General features: G+C 37.6%; 1 protein-coding gene across 7 annotated transcripts in view; it reads right to left on the bottom strand.

The window, feature by feature from the left end:
* Nucleotides 1-22,925, bottom strand: part of kcnip4a (potassium voltage-gated channel interacting protein 4a) — a 211,417-nt gene that overhangs the window by 5,451 nt on the left and 183,041 nt on the right. For 6 of the 7 annotated variants that reach the window (XM_084403776.1, XM_084403774.1, XM_084403775.1 and 3 more), the window contains 2 exons: nucleotides 13,135-13,259; nucleotides 873-942 (listed from right to left, as the gene is read on the bottom strand). In XM_084403776.1, coding sequence (XP_084259902.1) covers nucleotides 873-942; nucleotides 13,135-13,259 — 195 coding nt within the window. Of the gene's footprint in view, nucleotides 1-872; nucleotides 943-13,134; nucleotides 13,260-16,497; nucleotides 16,604-22,925 lie in introns of all 7 variants that reach the window. The other variant, XM_084403779.1, reaches the window with a different exon arrangement.

Here is a 22,925-nt window from a genome sequence, read left to right as displayed (position 1 = left end):
TTTAAGGAATAATCTACAGCTAGCGTATGCATTAAATGTTTTTAATGTTTTTAATGCACATTTAGCCTTTGATTATCCCACTTATAGCTATCATGGTCATTTGCCAGCACTGACAAGTTAAAGCTGTTACTGATGTTTGCAGCACAATATTTGACCGGAAGGATAAATATAACGGTTATTTTCGTCAGTTACATCTTGTTAGATCTAGCATTCTGCTCGCTTTGAATCAGACACAGCAATAAAGTAGTACAGTAAAATGACATTAATGTGAATTAATTATCGACAGAGAGAGTGAGAGAGATGTGTGTGTGAATTACCTGCGTCTGTGCAGCATCTTTCTAATAATAGTGAAGCTGTGAGGTTCAAAAACAGCGATGTTACCCCCTCTCTGCTAAGAAATATAATATAGTGTTTCAGTAGCGAAGATATTTATAGTTGCAGGGCAGCGTTGAGAAATTTCTGTGCTCCTGAATGTTTCTGTGTGTGTGCAGCTAAATCTTCGAGCTCTGTGCGCGAGTGCATTAATATACTGGAACTACATGTGCATTAAACGGTTTTATCCAATGGTCTGTCTGAATACTCAATTATGATTGGCTGGAAGGTGTGCATTAAAACTGTTAAATGCACAAGTATTTCTAAAAGTTTAATTCCATGTGTAACTTTAATTATTTGTGAAATTTACCAGCGATCCTTAAGAAAATTCTTGTTTTTAAGTAAATCCTACGCCAAATATTTTTGAGAGTACTCCAAGTTACACCAACAAAATTTAATAAAAGGTCAGATCAGGTTATATTAAAAATCACACTATACTGTATGTGGTGTAACTGTAAAGGAAATAGTACTAGAGAATATATGACTTTAAACACACTCACCTCCCTGTGGAAAGAACTGAGAGTAAATTTCCTTAAATGTGTCTTCATTGACCACACCACTGGGGCATTCCTGCAAACACAGATACAGGCATTTCCATTACAATCTTCTTGAGATGATATTGGGGAGTGATTTGATGCGCATACAAATCCAAATATGAAAAGACATCATTCCTAAGCAATAAACACAATATCCATTGTCCATTCTCGCCATTGTGATGCATTCTAATGTGCATCATAAATGAAAATGAGAGTGAAAGTGCATTTGCTGCATTGAACATATCATATTATGACTCTCCATTTCGAATAAATGAGCTCAGAGAGATAGCAAATGCTTGTCAGACTTGAAATTTGCCCACTCTGTAATATCACTTATCATTAGATACTGATAAACCTCATATACGATTTATAGCATTCGACATCGAAGTTTGCATTTGATTTTAGTTGATGACTTGTACTAAAAACGATGCTCTGAAAATGAGATTGACCTCTTCAAGATGACCAACCAATAGCTTAAGCTGTCAAACTTGTCTGATGAAACGGTCTCACGTGTTTTAGTTAAGTAACACGTTTATGAGTGGCTCTTCTGAAATGATCCTTTCAAGCCTGAGCATGCACTGAGCATGCATTATGAGAGGATGGCTGGTGCCTCAGAACATCAGCAATGCAGTTTATTTATTATTCTTGTTAAGGGAATTGTGATGGCTGTTATCCAAGATGTTTACTGAAGCCAAAAACATATTTTATTATTTTCGAGATTGCAGTAGATATAACAGATGTACATTAGTGTTGTTATTCAAATGTCATAAACAAGTGATAGTCTGACAGTTAAAGCGATTACAGACTAAACTTTATAAGACCTGTATTTAGCAAACCTTTATTAGCCAGTTACAGCATTACTCATGTGCTTCCCCTGATATGATAAACCAGCTAAAACAAAGGGGAATCACTTTTTTAACAATACATCTCCCTTGATGACAGACATGAAAACAATATAATGTCTTTGTCTCGAGGAAGATGCCACCGCTTTCTATTTTGAATAGTTAGATGTATTGTTTTAATTCACATGTTTATACCAAAAGAACGGAGAACTCTAATGTTCTTTTAACTAGTTTATGGAAAGCACAATACAGGATTCTGACATCTATATAACATTTAACTTTATAAGGAGAAACAGATGAGTAAAGTAGCAAAGAAAGTGTAGCAGCAAAGTAGCTTTAATATTCAATTTGAGGTCATGTATTCATCCTGCCTGTTGCAATTTAAAGTGAGTAATAGAGGTGTCATTTTTGCTGACAAGCTGTGCATTTATATGATGATAAATACAAAACATCTCACACAGTAGAAAACAAAGTCAAATCTGATGTTTATGTCCATTTATTCTTATTTTGACCATCATCAGCTGTTTTAACTGGGCTTTTATGCTTGGAACTTGTGTCCTATTCATTTTGTCCTTTAAAAACATATTTTGTAGTTCCATATATGGCATAATTTAAGCATTCTATCAATACTGCACTCCTGCAGTGATAAACACACGATTCTGTATATCATATGAAGGATCTTAACAAATGATCAATCCAAAGGCACTATCAAACTTTAAAATGTCCGGAACTGTGTTATTTGGACCCCAGGAATGAGATTTTTCAAGATGATTGCTGTTGCTTTATCACAAATGGTTTGGGAATTGCAGCAATTATGAAATACGCTTTTAAAGTATAACTATTTCAAGCAAGGTAATTGCGGAAAATTGCTCAGATGTCCTTAATCCACAATAAAGAGAGGTTTCAGTTATTGTCTATGATCACAAGTTACTAAATAATCTAAATCATCCACTTCATTTATATATAGATAGAGAGAGAGAGAGAGAGAGAGAGAGAGAGAGAGAGAGAGAGAGAGAGAGAGAGAGAGAGAGAGAGAGAGAGATTGCACTCACAATTGCACTCACAAAGAACAATTTTATCAGCGGAAATAGTTCAGAGTTGAGCATGACTAGAAAAATGTACATCTTGTACAAATGTACGTCTCTTGTAAGATGTTCTTAATTTCCCTGTTTTTCTCAAGGAAATGAAAAGCACAGTTTGAAAATTGTCATATATTTCCAGCCTTGCCTTACATTTCCAGGTTTAGACTGTAAAAAAAGATGGACGAAGCATCTCCATTTTCTTTTCACTGTCAAAAAGTGAAGCCAAAATGTCCCAGAAATGGTCGTTGACATCATGCGCCGTTGACGTAATTTGGAGTCCGAAGCGGCGGTATCAAGGGTCCCGCCCCCAAAGACTCAAACACAAGCACAGCCGTCAATCATGACGTTACACCTATTTATAGCATCAAATAACTAACTAAAACCAAATGCTTGAACATACATCACTGTGATGCGAACTATCTAAAATGACAGAAACTATCTTTGGGAAAAAAATTATTTAAAGAGTAATTGGTAGTGGCAACTCATCAGGGGAGGCAAGGGAGGCACAGCCTACCCAGAATTTTGAGGTGAAAATGGAAGAGGGACATCTCAGAATGTGTATTTTTTGTTTGTAATTTCACCATTGTAACACCATAAAATATTACTGAAGTCGGAACTACCACTGCCCAAATGTGCCGAATCTACCAATGTAATTACAATCGTTCGGAAAACTGGCGAGTCTGAGGAGAAGGGGAGGGGGAAATCCATAGCCGGGGGTATACAATAGGGTTTGATGAAAAACAAACTGAAATTTAATGTATTATTTAACGAAATTCTTGACCTTGCCCGTTGGTCTTCTCTGCACAGCTGCACGACGTGCCACAATTCACTCCATCTCGCCCAGAAAAAGCACACAAGCTTTGAGAAATCAAGATGAACAAAAACACATGAAATACAACTCATGTACTTTCCTTTCTTCTCTGAGGTGAATATATCTGTTGTGTTTGTCGTCGCAAGAAGTTATTTCATTCACATTTGTCAACATTTTTTGTCCATTTGAGCGAAAGATCTGAAAAAGCCCGTACATTTACCCGCCAATAGACCCTCCCCTCGAAGAAATAAAGTGGTTGAAAGTGAAAAGAAATGGATTAAAACACCAGGTGTAAATGAGAATGTGTCTCCCTCATCTACCTGCGATTCGATCAACCAAAACGCATCTTAAAGGGCCCCTATTATGGATTTTTGAAAACGACCTTTAAAGGGGTCATATAATGGTACATGCACTTTTACAAGTTGATTGTACTGAAATGTGTGTTGGCAGTGCCTGTACACAACCATCATATAATGATAAAAATCCATCCAGTGTTTTTTTTTTAAATCTCCTTATATGTTTTCCCCTGTCTCAAATCGAGCCGTCTGACCGTGTGACGTCACACGGTCGGACGCCCCTCCCACGATTGTTAATTGACAGCAGCGTTTCAACACAGACCCGCCCTGAGCGAGCTGTCATCATAGTCCGCCATTGTTGATACGCTGGAGCAGAATGGCGTCTAAGCGATTGTGGTGTTCTGTTCTTGGGTGTAATAAGGAACACAGCAGTCATTTTGATGTTGCTATATCCGAACCGCTGAAGACGCAGTGGCTGAGTTTTGTTTTCGAAGGGAATATTACCCACGATCATCGTCAATGCTTTCATGTTTGAGCAAATCATTTCTCACCAGACTGCTTTATAAATGAGGGTCAGTATAAAGCTAAAGTAAAAAGTTTTTCACGACCATTAGCTGTAACATCAATCTGTCAATGAACTAACGTACACATCAGTAAACACCTAGCATTCGTATCTCACTACTCTACCCTGCCAGTACATACAAAGATAGATCAAAGTGACATTACGTTAACCAACCATTCAGAAACGTCCTGTTCGAGCCTTAATTGTCGAACTTCTTCGGGGCCGTCATCTTGTTCCAGGAACTTGAACTGCAAACCGGCAGCTGATTTCTGTGGATACTGGATAGCATCATGTCGCGGAGAAGCTGTGCTCTACAATGTGACGGTAAAGCCAGTTTGTTTTCACTGCCCAAGGACGAGCATGTGAAGAATCAGTGGTCAAAATTCATCTTTACCATGATACCACAGCAGTATAATCCTAAACTTTTGCTGTGTTCCCTTTATTTTACTGATAGACGACTGCTTCTCAAATCTCAGAGTTCAATGCAGGATTCACAAACCGCTTGCTCTTGAAAGATGGTGTTCAAAATACTTTTTGTATTTTGTTGGTTTGAGTTTCGTATTGTGTTGGTCTCCTGCTAACTGATTACTCACATTATTACTGTCTTACTGAAATACTTCTGCTAATCAGTTGTGGGCCACTATTACCTAAAACTGTGTCTATTAATGCAGATTGTCTGTCGTTCTCACAACTTTGAGTAAAGATTAAGCATGGAGCAAGATTTGTTTTACCAACATTTATGTTACATCAGTCATTCACGCTAGAGCTCGGCTAATGTATGCACTGTTATTGATACAGTTTCCACATGTTCACCGAATCACTGCAATTAGTAAAATAATCGGTTTTGTTGATGGACATACACTTGTTAATGCTGATGGTGAGGAATTACAGTTGCAACATCTCATAATGTACCTCAAACTGAGTAGCGTGTCACTGAGAAACGTCCTGCTCGAGTTGTCCTTGCGATGGAGGTTCGGGTTAAATTAATTCTTCCAGTGTTTCATCATCGCACTCGCGCTCGGATTGATATGGTAAAATCAACGTCATTGTTCGTTACTGTCTTTAGTTTACGGTGTAGGAAGCCTCGGGACAAGCAGAGCTGATGTTGTTATGGCAGTGGACGTTTTTGTTTTCGACACGCGCGCTGTACACGATAGACCAATCACAACAGACTGAGCAGCCTGGCCAATCAGAGCAGAGTAGCTCACGGAAAGAAGGGATTTAGAGAGATTGATTCATCTGACGAGTCGTTTGAGAATCATTGAAAATGTGGTGACGTTCAGATGTATATTATGAGACAATTAAACAGTTTTTTTACCTTTGATGCATGTAAACCTGTTAAAGGAGACTCCAAAACAACATTAGGAAACTTTAAAATAGCATAATAGGGGCACTTTAATACCAGGTGTAAACAGGGCCTCAGTGAAAGTACACAGATACTTTTTTGGGATTTCTAGGCATGTATTTCATGTAGTGTTTTTGTTCATCTCGATTTCTCACAGCTTGTGTGCTTATTCTAGACGAGACGTAGTGGACTGTGGCATGTTGTGTAGTGAAGGTCAAAAATGTCATTAAATAATACATTCAATTTTAGTTTGTTTTTCACCAAACCCTATTGTATACCACCAGAACACTTGGAATATTCGACCGACATGTGTTGCATGGGATCATTCTGTGATACTTTTGTGTAACGGAAGCAAGCTAGACCTGTGAGTGTAAAACTCACTCCGACTGACGCTAGAGACCACTCTCTTTAGCACCCTTGTTAGCACGTCCACCTCCCAAGCCGGAGATGCCGGTTTCAAATCCTGCTTGGAGAGGGTTGAGTAGTTCTTGGTTACATTTGAGTCTTTTAAAAAAATCTTTATGTTGGTTGCTAATCACTGCCATTATATGGACGAGTGCGAGCGGTACATAAAAAAAAATGATGTAAATGATGACTTAATTTTCATTTTAGGGTGATATATCCCTTTAAGGACTTCACAATGGGAGACATTGTAATGTTTTGAGCTGAATAAGAGTCCATCTGCAGGGCAACCTAATTGAAGTTTATAAAGTGTACACATGTAACAGAACATGGCAAAACTCTCAGCAATAAAATAACATGAAAATCAAATAATGAGAAACCAGCCACAGGCATTCAGAGCCAGATATGAAACCTAATTACAGTATTCCCTTTGCGGTGTATTGAGCAACTAGAAGAGGAGGACTGAGAGGTGGTGTGTGCTGAGCTGGGAAAATCTTGCAGTTTTTGACACAAGCACAGTACAGGAGGGATTTGTTCTTTGATCATTCTTCAATAAAAGACATTGTAAAACTGTCTGTTACACTTTCAGAAAACAGTTTGAATCTGCTGGCCCGGTTAAAGGGATTCAGTCATGCATAAATGGATTTACTGTACAGAAACATTGTATATCTTTAATATACAGTTTGAAGACTTTGTGAAAGCTTGACCTCGTGATGAACTTCCACTGTCCCTTTGTGCATTTCATCCGAGTACAGTGATGAAGCCAACGTAATCTCTGCTGTGTGCTCTTAAAATTAGAGTTTAGGACCTAAAAAAACTGTATTTATCAAGTTTTCTGGAACAAATCAGACTCAGTGGATGCCTCTTAACACATTCAGTTCATCCTCATTTTCCCTTGAGACTTACATTTAGGACATACATAGGCTATAGATGATAAGCTTCATCTTTTTGTTGCAAAATTTTTAAGGAGATGGATGGACTAAATACCAGTATAATACTATTACACAAAATTTATTGTCAGTTTTCTTTCTAAAAGACAACTACCACAAGGCCATAAACATGTCTTTTAAACATGTCAGGGTGTAATGGTCTTTTTATTGACTATTTATGGGATAGTAAAGTGTCCATCGTATGCAGGTCATCCGGGTACTTTTTGCCTACTCTTTTATGGAGTACTGTAAATTCTGAACATACTTCTTTTGTCACATACTGAATTTCGCCTACTAAAGTAGTGAAGCAGCCATTGTCTCCTAAAAGAAAGAATCGTTTCTGAAATTCCAGTCTCATTTCCTGTTATATACACACATGACAATATAACCAATTGCATAAGGCCTATGATCTTCATTGGCTGACCGCGAACAATGTCTTCTTTGACCCTCGAACACTGTTGTTAGCTGAGACAGGAAGAGTTTGGTTTGTGTTGTTGACATTCCATCGACTCCTGCAGTGGGAGTCGGGAGTCGGAGTCAACTCCGAAAAACTGGAATCGAACACCCCTAAATAGGCGTTTTGTTTCTGACATGCACTGTAAGCAGTAGACCAATCACAACAGACTGGGCCAGCTGACCAATCAGAGCAGAGTAGATCAATCAAAACAGACTGGGCCAGCTGATCAATCGCAACAGACTAGGCCGGCTGACCAATCAGAGCAGAGTAGATCAATCAAAACAGACTGGGGCAGCTGATCAATCGCAACAGACTAGGCCGGCTGACCAATCAGAGCAGAGTAGATCAATCACAACAGACTGGGCCGGCTGACCAATCAGAGCAGAGTAGATCAATCACAACAGACTGGGCCGGCTGACCAATCAGAGCAGAGTAGATCAATCACAACAGACTGGGCCGGCTGACCAATCAGAGCAGAGTAGATCAATCACAACAGACTGGGCCAGCTGACCAATCAGAGCAGAGTAGGCTCACAGAAAGGAGGGGTTTGGAGAGGCTGAATCTTTAAACAAACCGTTTTCAGACTCTTTGAGTGATGAGGTGATGTGCAATATTATGAGAAAATGTACGTGATTTTTGACCTTTGAGGCATGTAAATCTAATGTAGGAATTTTATTTTATTTTATTTAAACAATTGAACGTGACAGCTATAGTGATCACAATGAATATTGCACATTTTCTTTAATGGAAAAGAGCAGATTAACATTTTGATATCTCCTTTTGCATTGCTATGGAAAACATAAAGGTGAGTAAATATTGACCCAAAATTCCTTTAAAATGTTGAAGATCTGTTAAAATTTTAATTTAGTTTTATTTTATTTGTGACGGGGTTAGACTGACCAAAATTAAGCTTAATGCTTACAGTACATTGTCACAACATGCATGTTTTACACAACCTTCTGCATCCAGATTTGTTTTTTAAATAAATAACAACAAGAATAGTAAGAAATGTGTCCTCTGCACCATCAGTTACCATGGGCTGTGGTACACCAAAGAAGCCCAACAGGAAGTTGACTTCTCATCTTTGACATAAAAGGCTGTGTCTGAGAAAGTTCTATGTTGTTACAGTGAGCTCTGGTTAATTAAAAGAGATTGTTGTGTGTTGCTGTCATCCACTGTCTCTTGTGCACGCAGCGTGAGAGAGACCCTGTGTAATTACCTTTTAAGAGACACACCGCTCTCATCACAAACCATCACTGCCAAAGTCTTCTCAACATTATCAAAACTCCAGGAGCAATGCAAGGTTCATGAACACCGTTAAGATACACAGGCAGTAATTAAAATATTTTTTCAGCTTACTGAACCATGTTCATTCACCGACTGCACACAGAGGATCAGAGACAGGTTATCTGGCATATTTGGGTTTCAGTTTACCACTAATTCATTGGAGTCAAAGGATAATACAACTGGAATGACACACAGGAAAAGTCTTAATGGAGGCGAGAACATTGTGAAATACTTTGTTAGTAGTAAAATATACTACAGCTTATTTGCAGATAATCAAGTTTAATTTAGATCCTGATCACTTGTAGAGTGTAATTAACCTAGTAAGAAAAAAGTATGACCACCATCTCATCATCAGCAAAATCCACTATGAACAGATTCTTTTGCATGATCTACAAGGTGAAATTCTCCTAAACAAACAGCCTCAAACTGTCTCAGCACTATTTGGTTTATAATAGCTTTTTTCTTTTCTTTTTCTGAACAACTGACCTTGACAGCCAGTGATCACCATGAATTTCTTGTATTTCCTTGTATGGAAAAGAGCAGATCTGACATTTTGATATTTCGTGTTCATCTGTAAACATGAGGATTAGATATTGACATAACTTTCCATTTAAAGGGTTAAGATCTGCACAGTTTGTGGCTGGTAGGATTTGTAATGTACAGTAATACTGTGAAATATTAGTATTACTATTATTATTATTATTATAAATTATTATTTATAAGAAATTATTATTACAATTTAAAAGAACCGTTTTCTATTTGAATATTTTTTTAAATGTAATTTATACCTGTGATCAAAGCTGAATTTTCAGCATCATTACTCCAGTCTTCAGTGTCACATGATACCTCAGAAATCATTCTAATATGTGGATTTGATGCTCAAAAAACATAAATCATTATCAATGTTGAAAGCAGTTATGTACATTTTTTTTTTCCCAGGATTTTTTGATGAATAGAAAGTTCAAAAGAACAATTTATTTGAAATAGAATCTTTTGTAACATTATACATGTCTTTACTGTAACTTTTGATCAATTTAATTCATCATTGATGAATTAAAGTATTCTTTCTTTCCCCCAAAAAATAAAATAAAAATTCTTACTAACTGTTTTCAACATTGTGTCACAGTGTCTGGTTTATGTTTCCCCGGGTGTCCACTAGAGGTCTCTTCCCCATACTGTCACCATTCACTCTGGAACTGCATTTCCCATAATCCTTTGTCTGTTCTCATCACTCGTGATTGCACTCAGCTGTTCCCTATCACATTGTTAGTGTCTGTGTATAAATACCCTGTCTGTTTTAGTCCTTGTCACGGAGTCATTGTTTTATTGTCACCACACGTCAGAGGTCTGTGTTTCTGCCTGTTTCTGCCTGTTTCTGCCTGTTTCTGCCTGTTTCTGCCTGTTTCTGCCTGTTTCTGCCTGTTTCTGCCTGTTTCTGCCTGTTTCTGCCTGTTTCTGCCTGTTTCTGCCTGTTTCTGCCTGTTTCTGCCTGTTTCTGCCTGTTTCTGCCTGTTTCTGCCTGTTTCTTGTTTTGTTTATTTGTATTTGTATTGCTAACATGGAGTTTGAACCTTGCCTGGATGACGATGAGTTGGATTATACTTTAATAAATCATTACTTCCATACTGCTTTTGGATCTACCTATTTTCCCGTGTGTCCCTGTGACACATTGATAATAATGAGAAATGTTTCTTGAACATCAAAACATCATATTAGAAGGATTTCTGAAGAATGAAAACAATATTCCACTGGAGTAATGAAGCTGAAAATTCAATTTTGCCTCACAGGAATACATTACACTTTACCATATATTCACATAGAAAACAGCTGTAATATTTCACAATATTTCTGTTTTTTGTATTTTTAATAAAATAAATGCAGCCTTGGTGAGCAGAAGAGACTTCTTTTAAAAACAATAAAAATCTTACCGATCAAAAACTTTTGACTGGTAGTGTATATATAAAAATCTTACTGACCCCAAACTCTCAAACCATAATGTATGAAAGGATGATTTCTGCCAGTTCTTAAACAAATGCTTTTTACCTAATTGTGCAACATTATTAGCAAAGATACCAATATTGAATTGTATAGCAAGTTAAACAGGAGGGGTTTAGTCAACACAATGATTCTTCCCAAAAGCTCAAATGAACATGCTCTCAATCCGTGTTTAATATTTCTCTGTCTGGTATAAACAAAAGTACCAGTAATAGTGAGAAATTAAGGATCAGTAATAAAAAGCAGCGCTGTCTGCCTGTTTCCAATAAAAACAAAACAAAACATTAAACCCTTTCTCTTTGACTAACACTGGCATACTTTGAAATACAGAAAAAATGTTAATAGATGAATAGAAAATTATGGCAAGGGTCTGACTATAACTGTTCAAAAGGCTGTTATCATGTGCCAACAAGTGCCACTTATTTATTCACTTTGTGTGTTTTTCCTCTGTAATCAGGCATGGACCAACAAAGCAACGCATCAACACAAGAATAACAAGCTGTAGTGAAACCAGGCCTGTCCCACATGACACACTTGAGGAGTTGCAGACTTGCAATAGCTGTTGCGTGTGTGTGTCTGTGAACTTCACGAGACTGTGGGGTGGACAATTTATATTTCAGAAGGAGCTCACGTGCCCCCGATATGCCCTTTTGTTCAGCTCTACAATTACACCATCAAAGTGTGGAGTCAGAGGAATAACGTGAGGCCTTGGGGCGGCATTTGGAACAGGACCCTTGACAATGATTTACTAATTAAATCTATTTTGAAGGATTTTAGTACTTCACAGTCAAAAATCAAACAAGTAGAAACGTGAAGTGGAAATGTCAGGTGATATTAAACGTGAAATAATACAAAAGCAAAGAGATTTAACATTTACAATACAGAACACAACATTGGAAAATGAATAGTGTTGGGAAGGTTATAGAAATGTAATGGGTTACAGAGGTTAGCCTAATATTGATTTCTCTCTAACAGAAGCAAGAATACATTTTAGTTTCATTCTCACTGGCAACTTCTGATTTCTGGATGAAAAGATTTGTAAATTTCCAACACTGGAACGCATGTTTGTCACTTGCCATGGTGGCATCTTTCAGACAGGTTGTAGCTTAAAGCTTTCAACGGGAATGTGGATTGATGAAATTGACAGACTTGGTGCGCTGCAAATTCAAAGAAGAGAACCAATAAGCATCAGAATAGCATCGCTTCACTAAGCGGCCTTTAACGCAGGAGGCATCGTTGGACAAAGAAGGCTGTCGTGTTTACAACTGTAACAATGAGCGCTTATCAGGAGCAGCTAAACGCTGGATTTAAAAAAGTATGTCAAGTCTGTAAAGTTCGCAGCATAGACTCTTTAAAATACTTCCAAGAGTTTTACACACCGATCTATTATTGTAAGGACATCGACGTTACATTTTCACACCTCTAAACATGACGCGGAACAAAACGAACAGTGATTGGTTGCTTCACATGTCAGTCAGACGGCCTCTGGGCGGTCCTTGGCCAATGAAAGCTGCTATGGAGTCCAGACCTTCTGCTGTCAGTCTGAAGGTCTGGCAACGCGAGACTAATCAGGACCCGGGTTAAAAACCCACTGATATAGAAACTGGTTCACAGAGATCATTGCCCCCTAGTGGCGAACCACTGAAATTTTGTAACATTTCGAAACAGTTATGATATAGCGAAGCCTCATTTACTGAAATCATGTGATTTTGCGCTGAATAACTGGTTAGAAACAACTGATTCGCAAAGGTTTTTAAAGCTTCACAAAGCAGTGTTTCAAAAGTGGCCATCACTATAACTATAAGACAGGGTGCTAGCAAAACTGTGTAGTCACCTGTCAGCGGCGTGTGTGTGGTCTTAAGGAAGAATTCTGATTCCTCCCCTTGAGAGTCTGATAATAAAGGACCATTGTGCCACTCTCATGCTCTGTCACCTGACAATTTAGGTCAAGTTAATTCGGTGTTGTCTCATTACATTGTGCACCAGAGGTAACAAAGGACATTTATGCCTCAGGGACACTCTAGAGACCTTTCCTGACCTGATTATTGTAGCAAGCGTGACAGATTTTCTGCCAAGTTTGGCATGTTCCACATCAAACCAACATTCAAAAGGAAAACTTTGAACTAAATGCAATCTAATTCAAAATAAGAGAAGAATAAATAGGAATCAAACTTTGCATTTTAACATCAGATATGTTGTTAGAAGCATTATAACTCACATTCTTGAAGCCCCGGTAGAGGATTTGAAGCTCTTTGCGTGAGAAACGCGTTTGAGCCTCCAGCAGCTCCAAAGCTTCTGGTCGATGCCGTACAGCAGAGAGCTCCAGTTCATCCTCAACACTATCTGTAAAGAAACACAAAACCGGATTATGATTCAACTACTCATCTTAACAGCACTGATCTAGTTATTAATTAGTTAATAACACTGATTAATTAATAATTAGCGTACCAAATAATGACAAAACAATTGAGGACTTTATATTTCACAGGGGATATTAGATGTTCAACATTTAATGAGATCCAAAATATATATTTTTTCTACATTAGTACTTATAAAACAAATTTGACACGAATGATCGTTGACTACTAAAGCCACAAGTGACTGTATGAGTGAGTCATTGAATCATTCACTTCAACCAATTTGTTAAAAAAACACAAGTGACTGACTATATCCGAAATTGCAGTACTTTTTTTTTATTATTATTTTTTTTAATAAGTACTTACTTTGCAACTGTCAGAAAGTATGTACTATATAGTATAAATGAGTGTAGTATGAATGTAATCTGGACGTACTACATTCGTCATAAGCTTCACAGGCATTCACAAATACTCTTTCATGGCCTCATGGTATATAAAAGTGTGAAAGTTTGATGCAAACTTTAAAATCTCAGTGCTAGTGCTACTTTTTGCACACTTTTATAAATACTGTGAATTTTGGACATTACTCTTTACACATAATGTTTTTCGCCTACTATATAGTAGGCAAGTATGCATATTCAGTTACAGCCAGTCTTTATGAGTGAATCACTGAATCACGTCAACTGATTTGTTTAAAAACACTGATTCATTTATGACTGAAACAAGTGAATGTCTGTATGAGTGAATCACTGAAGCGTTCACTCAACCAGTTTGTTGAAAAGCACGGATTAATTTATGAACAAATACTGTGTGTTGCTCACAGACTTGCAACATTATGCTTTGGCTTTGTTTGAAACAATTTTCCTTGTCAAAGCAAAAATACACAAAGTAACTGAGTATTGTGTCTAAAATGTACATTACTCAACATTAACTTGTTGAACTGTTGTATAAAAGCAGCATCACACATTCAATATTTCAAATATGTTCCATTCATTCAGAGGTTCAAGATGAAACCTCAAATATCTTTCTAAGACTTTCCATCTGTCCATAGTATCTTAATGGGTCTTGGTGTCTCAACCTTATTAGCCTTAAATCTAAAAAAGCTTTCAGCTCATATTTAAGCCCGTTCACACCAAGGACGATAACGATAAAGATATAGTTCTAAAAATAGTTCTCAATATTAAAGAATAGCAGAGTTCACACCACAGCTATAACGATAACGATGTAGAGAAACGGTATGGTTGGGATCACTTTCGGAGCGATTTTTTTCCAGCTGTTGAACGATAAAACACTGACAGCCAATCAGAATTCATTGTAATTTAAGGGCTCGCGCATTTAAAACGGCAGACGACATTGCGGAGAAGTTAATCGCCGAGGTCCAGAAAAATCGTCCACTGTATGACAAGTCAAGCCCCTTTTCAAGAAAATGTATTTGGAAAACAATCGTTCATACCCTCTGAATAAATGGTAGAAGTGGGTCTCGTTTCGTTCGTTCCGTTCCGACAACACTGTCTTGCTTCCTTTGAAGTTGTGGTAAAAAAGACAAGGTGTTGTTTTTATTCCATTATATTGACTAACTTACGTCATCTGAATTCACTGTTAGATTATTAGATCGATTACACTAACTTCACTCAAAACATAGCATGCTGAGGACATCTACTGGTTAAAGCCGTGCAAATGCAACAAGAACCGCAAAAACATGTCCAATAACGTTGTACACACTTTGAAACAGCAGCGCACGAGCTTAGAATAAACAGACCGTTATCGTTCATTGGTGTGGATGCAAATACAGTTATCGTTATGGTTATCGTTCTTGGCCCCTTTCAGACATTGCATTTCTCTAGCTCAGATCATCTAGCATATGATTTGACTTGTGCCTGAGATTTACACATTATTTACACTCCTAAAGGCTAAATAATCTTTAAAAATAATCACTGTGGAGCAGGAGCCAATAAAACATTAATCAATGGGAGGTGATGGTGGCTATGGAAGGCACAGTGATTACTTTGACACCTGAAGCGTGGAAGACAAATGGCAGACATATGACCCTGTGATCCACAGAAGACGACTCGTCAACCGTTTGGCAAACAGAACTGACATGTATAAACATCATTTTCTCATCCCAGAAGCGGCCCTCTGGGTGTATAGCAATCAAATGTGACAGGCTAATTGTAGCATCATTACCACTTCATGCTAACAGCCTCGTTTTCATAAAATGATGGATATGTATTTCAATAACAGCATTCTTTGGCATCTAAATGTGTTCGTTAAAAACACAAAACGGAGCATTTAACAATCAGCAGTTAATATGACATTTCATCATTTGCTAGTCTACTTCAAGAATTCAATACAATTGATATTCGCTACAATTTTGCAGAGGGTATTCAGCGGATATAACATATCCAGTATAATACTCAGCAGAATGTCTTTGGATTACATAAAAATAATGAAAAGAGTGAGAGATACAGAGAGGTCAAACATGAAATAGTTAAGAAAAGTTAAATAAAAAGAAATGAAAGGACTGAAATTACCCTTGCGAAAAACAAGTCCGCTTTTAAGAGTACTTATTATGGAAATAATAGGCCTGCACTTTAAAAGAATAGGCCTGCTGTATAATTCTATCAAACAGCACTCTTCAGCTAATTGCATTTAATATAAGTTTAAATTATAAATTAGATTCAACATTACATTAATTTAATAGGACATCTTTACATGCAATTTCATAATTCTATTATATCTGAATTATGGCGAAAGTGTACTGCTGAATGTGCTGATAAGCATTTATGATAAACTAAAATTATTATTTAATACCATTTCTATTGAAAATTGTATGAATTTAAAATATACTTGTAATTACACATTTGTAATAAAGTTGTAATTTAGTACATTTCAAATATATTAAATGTGATATTGAAAAATACACAGTTCTTACAAGTACTTTACATGTGATTTATAATGTTTCCTCAACAAATCAAAATAAGTGTACTTATTTAAATATCAACAAAATATTTAATGATTTAAAATACTTTACAATATTACAAATATTAATATATATATATATCTAGCAAGTACAAGTACAGTTTTTAAAAGTATACTTTTAGGATATGAAGTTTAACAAATTTAACAAATCAAGTGTACTTCTTTTTCACAAGAGTATGGACAATACGCTGATAGAAATAGAGCTGTTTGAGGACAGATACTGGAGACTTGTGTTGAAAGAGGACTTGCTTTGTGTACTGATGGATGGGGCTTTGGTAGAAGAGCATAGGAACAGCTTCTTGAGCCGTGCCGTAACACCACGCCTGCTGCCGTTCGGAAGGCAAGCGTTACCTAGGAGATACAGCGTGAGTGTCAACACAGTAACCATGGTCGAACGGAGCATCGGGCGGCGGCATGCTGACATGAGTTCATGAGGCATGGGTGTGCAGTTTGAGTTTCGTGCAGATCCAGGATCAGTTTTTAGCTTTGTTAGTCTGTTAGAATAACTTGATGACTTGTTCTTTTTTTTAACGATGCTGAGCGAATGATATTTTCTATTCTCTAAACCTCGACCCAACCATCACATAAATCTTTCTACATCTTTTGATTTTCATAAAGACTTGGCTTATTAAGCTGGTTTCCTTGTGGGTACACTTTGCTGGTTCTCACAATGTGCAGTAGGTGATTTTACTGTCTTTGTGGAGACATTAGATCCCTGCCATGTAATGTAACTTGCTGATTAACTACCATAGTATGATGCATCGTTGGAGAAATTAATCAACTATTCACGACTGTTTCTCGAAATTGTAGGAACATGGTCGCTCCTCTGTCGTTTGAACCACATTGATTCAGCAATAGGACTGTCGTTAATAACGTCACACGTAGGTGGTAGAGTAATAACTTCTCCAAGATGCTGCTGTAACAATCATGGCACCTAAGACTACTTCACTGTTATTGTTCAGAGTCATTTTGCTTTATTTGATGTTTGATTCATCGTAGTTCCCTTGCGCATTTTACGCAAAAACAGCAGTAACTGTTGGCACACTAAAATATAACTTAAAATGTATATACAATGAAAGATATGGGGCCGACGCAGCCCGACGCAGTTATCATTTTCACGTCCTGTGCCACGTTGTTTAAGTTGCAAATGCATTTGCGCCCATGGGCGTGCTGGTCTGAAAACGAGGTGTGTTCAGGCGCATTGTTGGCGCGTTGCTATTTTGAGGCAACTGAAATAGACTATATATTTTTTGTTATTTAAAGAGCGCATTAGTAATGTGCGGCTATAGGTGGATCCACAACGTGCATCCACTTTGGTTCGCACACGAGCAGATCCGTTTCCAGTTTTTCCATTTGCAAATTGCAAATGGCTTTTAAAGGGAATGGGAGATGAGACTCTGATTGGTTTATCGCACGTTACGCCCAAAAAACACCCATTACTCATTAAGAGAATAGGGACAACCCTTTTAGACCATGCGTCGGGCGCAGACCATTTTTCAAAAGTGGATTCGGACACGCCCTAAGTGTGCTTGCGCCCTGCGCTTTAGACCATGCGCTTAGATCGTTAAAATAGTTATTGTGCCCAAGAGCATGACCTATTTACTGTAGGTCCACATGTCATTTAAGAAACTATGCTTCTAGCCACAGCTCGAGAGCTGTAGTTTCAACCGTGTAAGTTTGCGAATGTTCGTTAGAATTATGGTTCCCTTTCTGTCAGTCACGTCAACGTTATGCCGACTGATATTAGGGGTCTCACTTGGGAGCCCCAATCACCTCTGAGTTTTAGAAAAAAACGGCCAATGAAATTGGCAAGTGGAATTTGCATGCCTAGCCACTCCTCCGCACATACGGGTATATAAGATGGCGGCATGCATCCACTCTTTGTGTTTGTGCTGAGGAGTTGAGACGGTGTCCTGGCCATACATCGGAGAGTTCAAGGTTGTGGCAGGAAGGACATAATGTCTCCGTTCCCTCCATCAGGCCTCATCGTGTCTCTTCAGTCAAATTTGAACTAAACCGCTTAATTCATCTGGATTCGTTTTACGATATCTTTTTGAAAAAACTTTTTGAAGTGTCAAAGTAGTAGTTGTGTAGCTGTCAATGGAGGGACAGAAAATTGCATTTGTGTTTTCCGAAGAGAACGGAAGTCTTACGGGTTTGGAACGACAAGAGGGCGAGTATGAAAGAATGAACTAACCCTTTAATGATATAGAGCATAACTCTCTTTGTAATGACAAAGAGAGTGCTTTATAACTTTAGAGACCTTTTACATGCTCAAACAGCAATATTACACACTAAAGAAAGTTGAAAATGTAAAAAAAGCATAATAGGTCCTCTTTAAATATGTTTATGAATAAAATCACTTGTCAGTACGATAAAGATTTACAAAACAGCAATTCAAAAAGTATCTCAAGGTCCAATAATCAATTAGTAATCGGATTTCTTATGGCATGTTTTCTCATTAAGGACAAAACATGCCTATTGCTGCACTACAGGTAATGAGTGTGGCCTTCCCTTCAAGACACGTACGCTTATGTAGCAAGATTGAATTTCCTGTGGGGAGATGCTGAGGTGATTTCGAGGGCCGCAGATGAGGTCAATACATCTGATCTTAAATCAGGACCATGCAGGCTGCACACTTTGTGCTTTATCTGAATGGCAACAGTGTGTAAAGCCATTTACGTTGTTTATGATGGTAAATGAGATAAACGGAGCAATCATGAAATAAACGTACTAAAGTTAGGGTTTGGGTCAACCTTTTATCTTATTTGCACTTGTTTATAAATCATTATTACCCCATCTATTTATCAAAAGCAAATAAGTATTTCGATTTTTATAGTCTTGCACTACTAGTCAAAAGATTGAGCAATAAAAAAATATAAAAAATATTTTAGATCTAAATGTTTATGCTTAAATTCTTGAAAATAGTTTTGTCGACAATGTTTTGTAGCTTTGTATTAATTTCTTGAAAAATAAATAAATACAAACATAAAATAAAATAATTTGAGATTTTCTTTTTTAAAAGCTCGGACAAAAAAAGCTTGACAAAATGTTTTATTATTATGATAAAAATCTTTTTCTCTGAATGCTTATGCTTAAATGCTTGAAAATACTTTTGTAGATAATAGTGTTATATTCATTTCTTTAAAAATTCAAAAAAAAAATTAAAAAAAAAATCATTTTAGATTTATTTATTTATTTAAATGGATGTTGGATCCGATCGTGAAGGAAAAGCAGCCAAAAATTGTCAAACATACACTGAAAATCTTTCAATATGGTTCAAAGAAGCATCCCAGGATGCATCTCATAAAGCTGGATGATAAAATTAAAGTAAGCTTTTTGCTTTTTTTTGTCCAATGTTTTGATCGGTAGTGTACTTCAAACTACTGGTGATTATTCTCGGTGCCGACTTATAAATAACAGAAGAATTATTTCAGTTATTTCAGAAGAAGACCTTGATACTCAGCAAGAGAGGAAATGATTGTAAGGAGAAAACACTTCTTTTGAAAGACGGTGCCCTTGAGTTTCTATCTAGCAGCGGCACAGGGCAGTTATCGCTCCGAAAGATGTGTCTGGGTGGTAACAGCAGTGGTCACCATGGGGGCTGCTGGGTAGTCATGGTACTTTTAATAAAAACCTCAGCTTAAATTAAAGATCCACCCAAAAATAACATAAGTAGCTATTTCACATGATACCATGCTGCATGTCGCCCCTGCCATGAGAAAAATACAGTATGTGCAGTGTTGCATGATCATTCAGCATGCACATAATAAATGCAATGATGTCTCATTCATAAAGTCTTGGGATTTCATTCTTAGCTATTAATATATGTATAGGTTAATATAACTATAAAACATGCCATGCAGGTAAAAATGTCCAAATCTAGCACTGGAGGAGTCCCATAGTAGTAAGTTAAGTTAGAACATAACTTCAAATGTGATGTGACAAACTATTCATCTTTAAAACAATGTTAAGGTGAGATTATTAATACATAAGGATGCTTTATGCCTGATATCATTCCATCAATGCAAGAACAAGGCGAGTCGGTCATGATGCATTTTTGCCATTCTCAGGAAAATTCTTGCTGAGGTCAACAAAACTCTGATATGTGCAGCGGGTGACAGTTGGCTCATATATCCATCAAATGTGAGATTTATATCTATCCGAAAACATGCCTTCAAGTCTTTTCACATATAAAGCCTGTAGAGTCTCTGGCGTGCAACAAAAGTTTCAGCACGATTACCACAGGAAAGATAGTAACGAGACTCATGAACCAATGCAACACGTTTGTGCTTGAGGGTCATTTCCAATGATTCATACGCCTTTTAAGTCTGGAGTTGTGGCATTCATAAACACTGAATTTCAATGGATCATTACAATACGCACCAACAATAATTGATAATAGCTAAGCAGCAAATCAGCATATTAGAATAATTTCTGAAGGATCATGTGACACATGTGAAGACTGGAGTCTGCTGAAAAGTCAGGAATAAATTACATTTTAAAATATATTCAAATAGAAAACAGTTATTTTTAATTGTAATACTTTTGCACAATATTTTACTGCATTTATGATAAAATTATAATGCAGCCTTGGTGAGCAGAAGATAAAATATTGAATATTAAATATTAAATTATATTATCACTGAATAAAGAAATAGATCAATTAAAAAAGGAAAAATAAAAAGTGCTTAATAGAAATTGAGACATTAATATCCAGTTTCAGTACAAAAATACATCTGTAAAACACAGGACATATGCTACTATGCTGCAGTGGTCACACAGTAAATTCCCAAATTAACTGAATGTTCACAGGTTTCTGATGCAGGGCTTGTTACTTCTGCTCACCATATGGTACAATACAGAACTGGTTCATATCAGAGTGATGAAGATTGATTATTGGCAGAGATGTGGGTCTACAAAGCTAATTCTGTATTGCATCAAGCAAAATTTTTGTATTTGTTGTCTGGAAAGGCCAAAGTTACTCCCTCTACTGTAGGGTTCCCAATATAACTATTGCTCATACTGAAGGTTAATCTACAGTTTTGGGGCCAGATTTACAAAACAGCGCAAATTAGCATGAGAGTGCAATTCCAAAAAAGAGTCGATGGGACAGGAAAGTTCTGTGCGTGATCTGCTGACGACGTGCAAATTAAAGAACACTGACGCAGCCGGATCATGAATGAACGGCGCTCTCTTCCACCCTTAATACCTACAACTGAGGTGCCCTTGAGCGAGGCACCTAACTCCCAATTGCTCCCTGGGCACCGCAGTGAATGGCTGCCCACTAATCCGGGTGTGTGTGTCCACGGTTTGCAGTGTGTGTGTGTGTTCACTACTCACTGCTCCTAATGTATGTGCATGGGTTAAATGCACAGGACAAATTCCGAGTATGGGTTACCATACTAGGCCTTTACATCATTTTCACTTTTTTAACTCATTGCAACCACCTAGCAATGACCCAGAACCGCCTAACTGCCACATAGCAACACCCTAGTAACCACCTACAGTGGGGAGAACAAGTATTTGATACACTGCCGATTTTGCGGGTTTTCCCACTTACAAAGCATGTAGAAGTCTATAATTTGTATCATAGGTACTCTTCAATTGTGAGTGACGGAATCTAAAACAAAAATCCAGAAAATCACATTGTATGATTTTTAAGTAATTAATTAGCATTTTATTCCATGACATAAGTATCTGATACACCAGAAAAGCAGAACTTAATATTTGGTACAGAAACCTTTGGTTGCAATTACAGAGATCATACGTTTCCAGTAGTTCTTGACCAGGTTTGCACACACTGCAGCAGGAATTTTGGCCCACTCCTCCATACAGACCTTCTCCAGATCCTTCAGGTTTCGGGGCTGTCGCTGGGCAATACGGACTTTCAGCTCCCTCCAAAGATTTTCTGTTGGGTTCAGGTCTGGAGACTGGCTAGGCCACTCCAGGACCTTGAGATGCTTCTTACGGAGCCACTCCTTAGTTGCCCTGGCTGTGTGTTTCGGGTCGTTGTCATGCTGGAAGACCCAGCCACGACCCATCTTCAATGCTCTTACTGAGGGAAGGAGGTTGTTGGCCAAGATCTCGCGATATATGGCCCCATCCATCCTACCCTCAATACGGTGCAGTTGTCCTGTCCCCTTTGCAGAAAAGCATCCCCAAAGAATGATGTTTCCACCTCCATGCTTCATGGTTGGGATGGTGTTCTAGGGGTTGTACTCATCCTTCTTCCTCCAAACACGGCGAGTGGAGTTTAGACCAAAAAGCTCTATTTTTGTCTCATCAGACCACATGACCTTCTCCCATTCCTCCTCTGGATCATCCAGATGGTCACTGGCAAACTTCAGACGGGCCTGGACATGTGCTGGCTTGAGCAGGTGCAGTTAATACAGGTAATGAGTGGAGAACAGGAGGGCTTCTTAAAGAAAAACTAACAGGTCTGTGAGAGCCGGAATTCTTACTGGTTGGTAGGTGATCAAATACTTATGTCATGCAATAAAATGCAAATTAATTATTTAAAAATCATACAATGTGATTTTCTGGATTTTTGAGATTCCGTCACTCACAGTTGAAGAGTACCTATGATAAAAATTACAGACCTCTACATGCTTTGTAAGTAGGAAAACCTGCAAAATCGGCATTGTATCAAATACTTGTTCTCCCCACTGTA

This window comes from Rutilus rutilus (assembly GCF_951802725.1).
Source record: "Rutilus rutilus genome assembly, chromosome: 3".
In the NCBI taxonomy this organism is placed as follows: domain Eukaryota; kingdom Metazoa; phylum Chordata; class Actinopteri; order Cypriniformes; family Leuciscidae; genus Rutilus; species Rutilus rutilus.
This window is presented reverse-complemented; position numbering and strand designations above follow the sequence as displayed.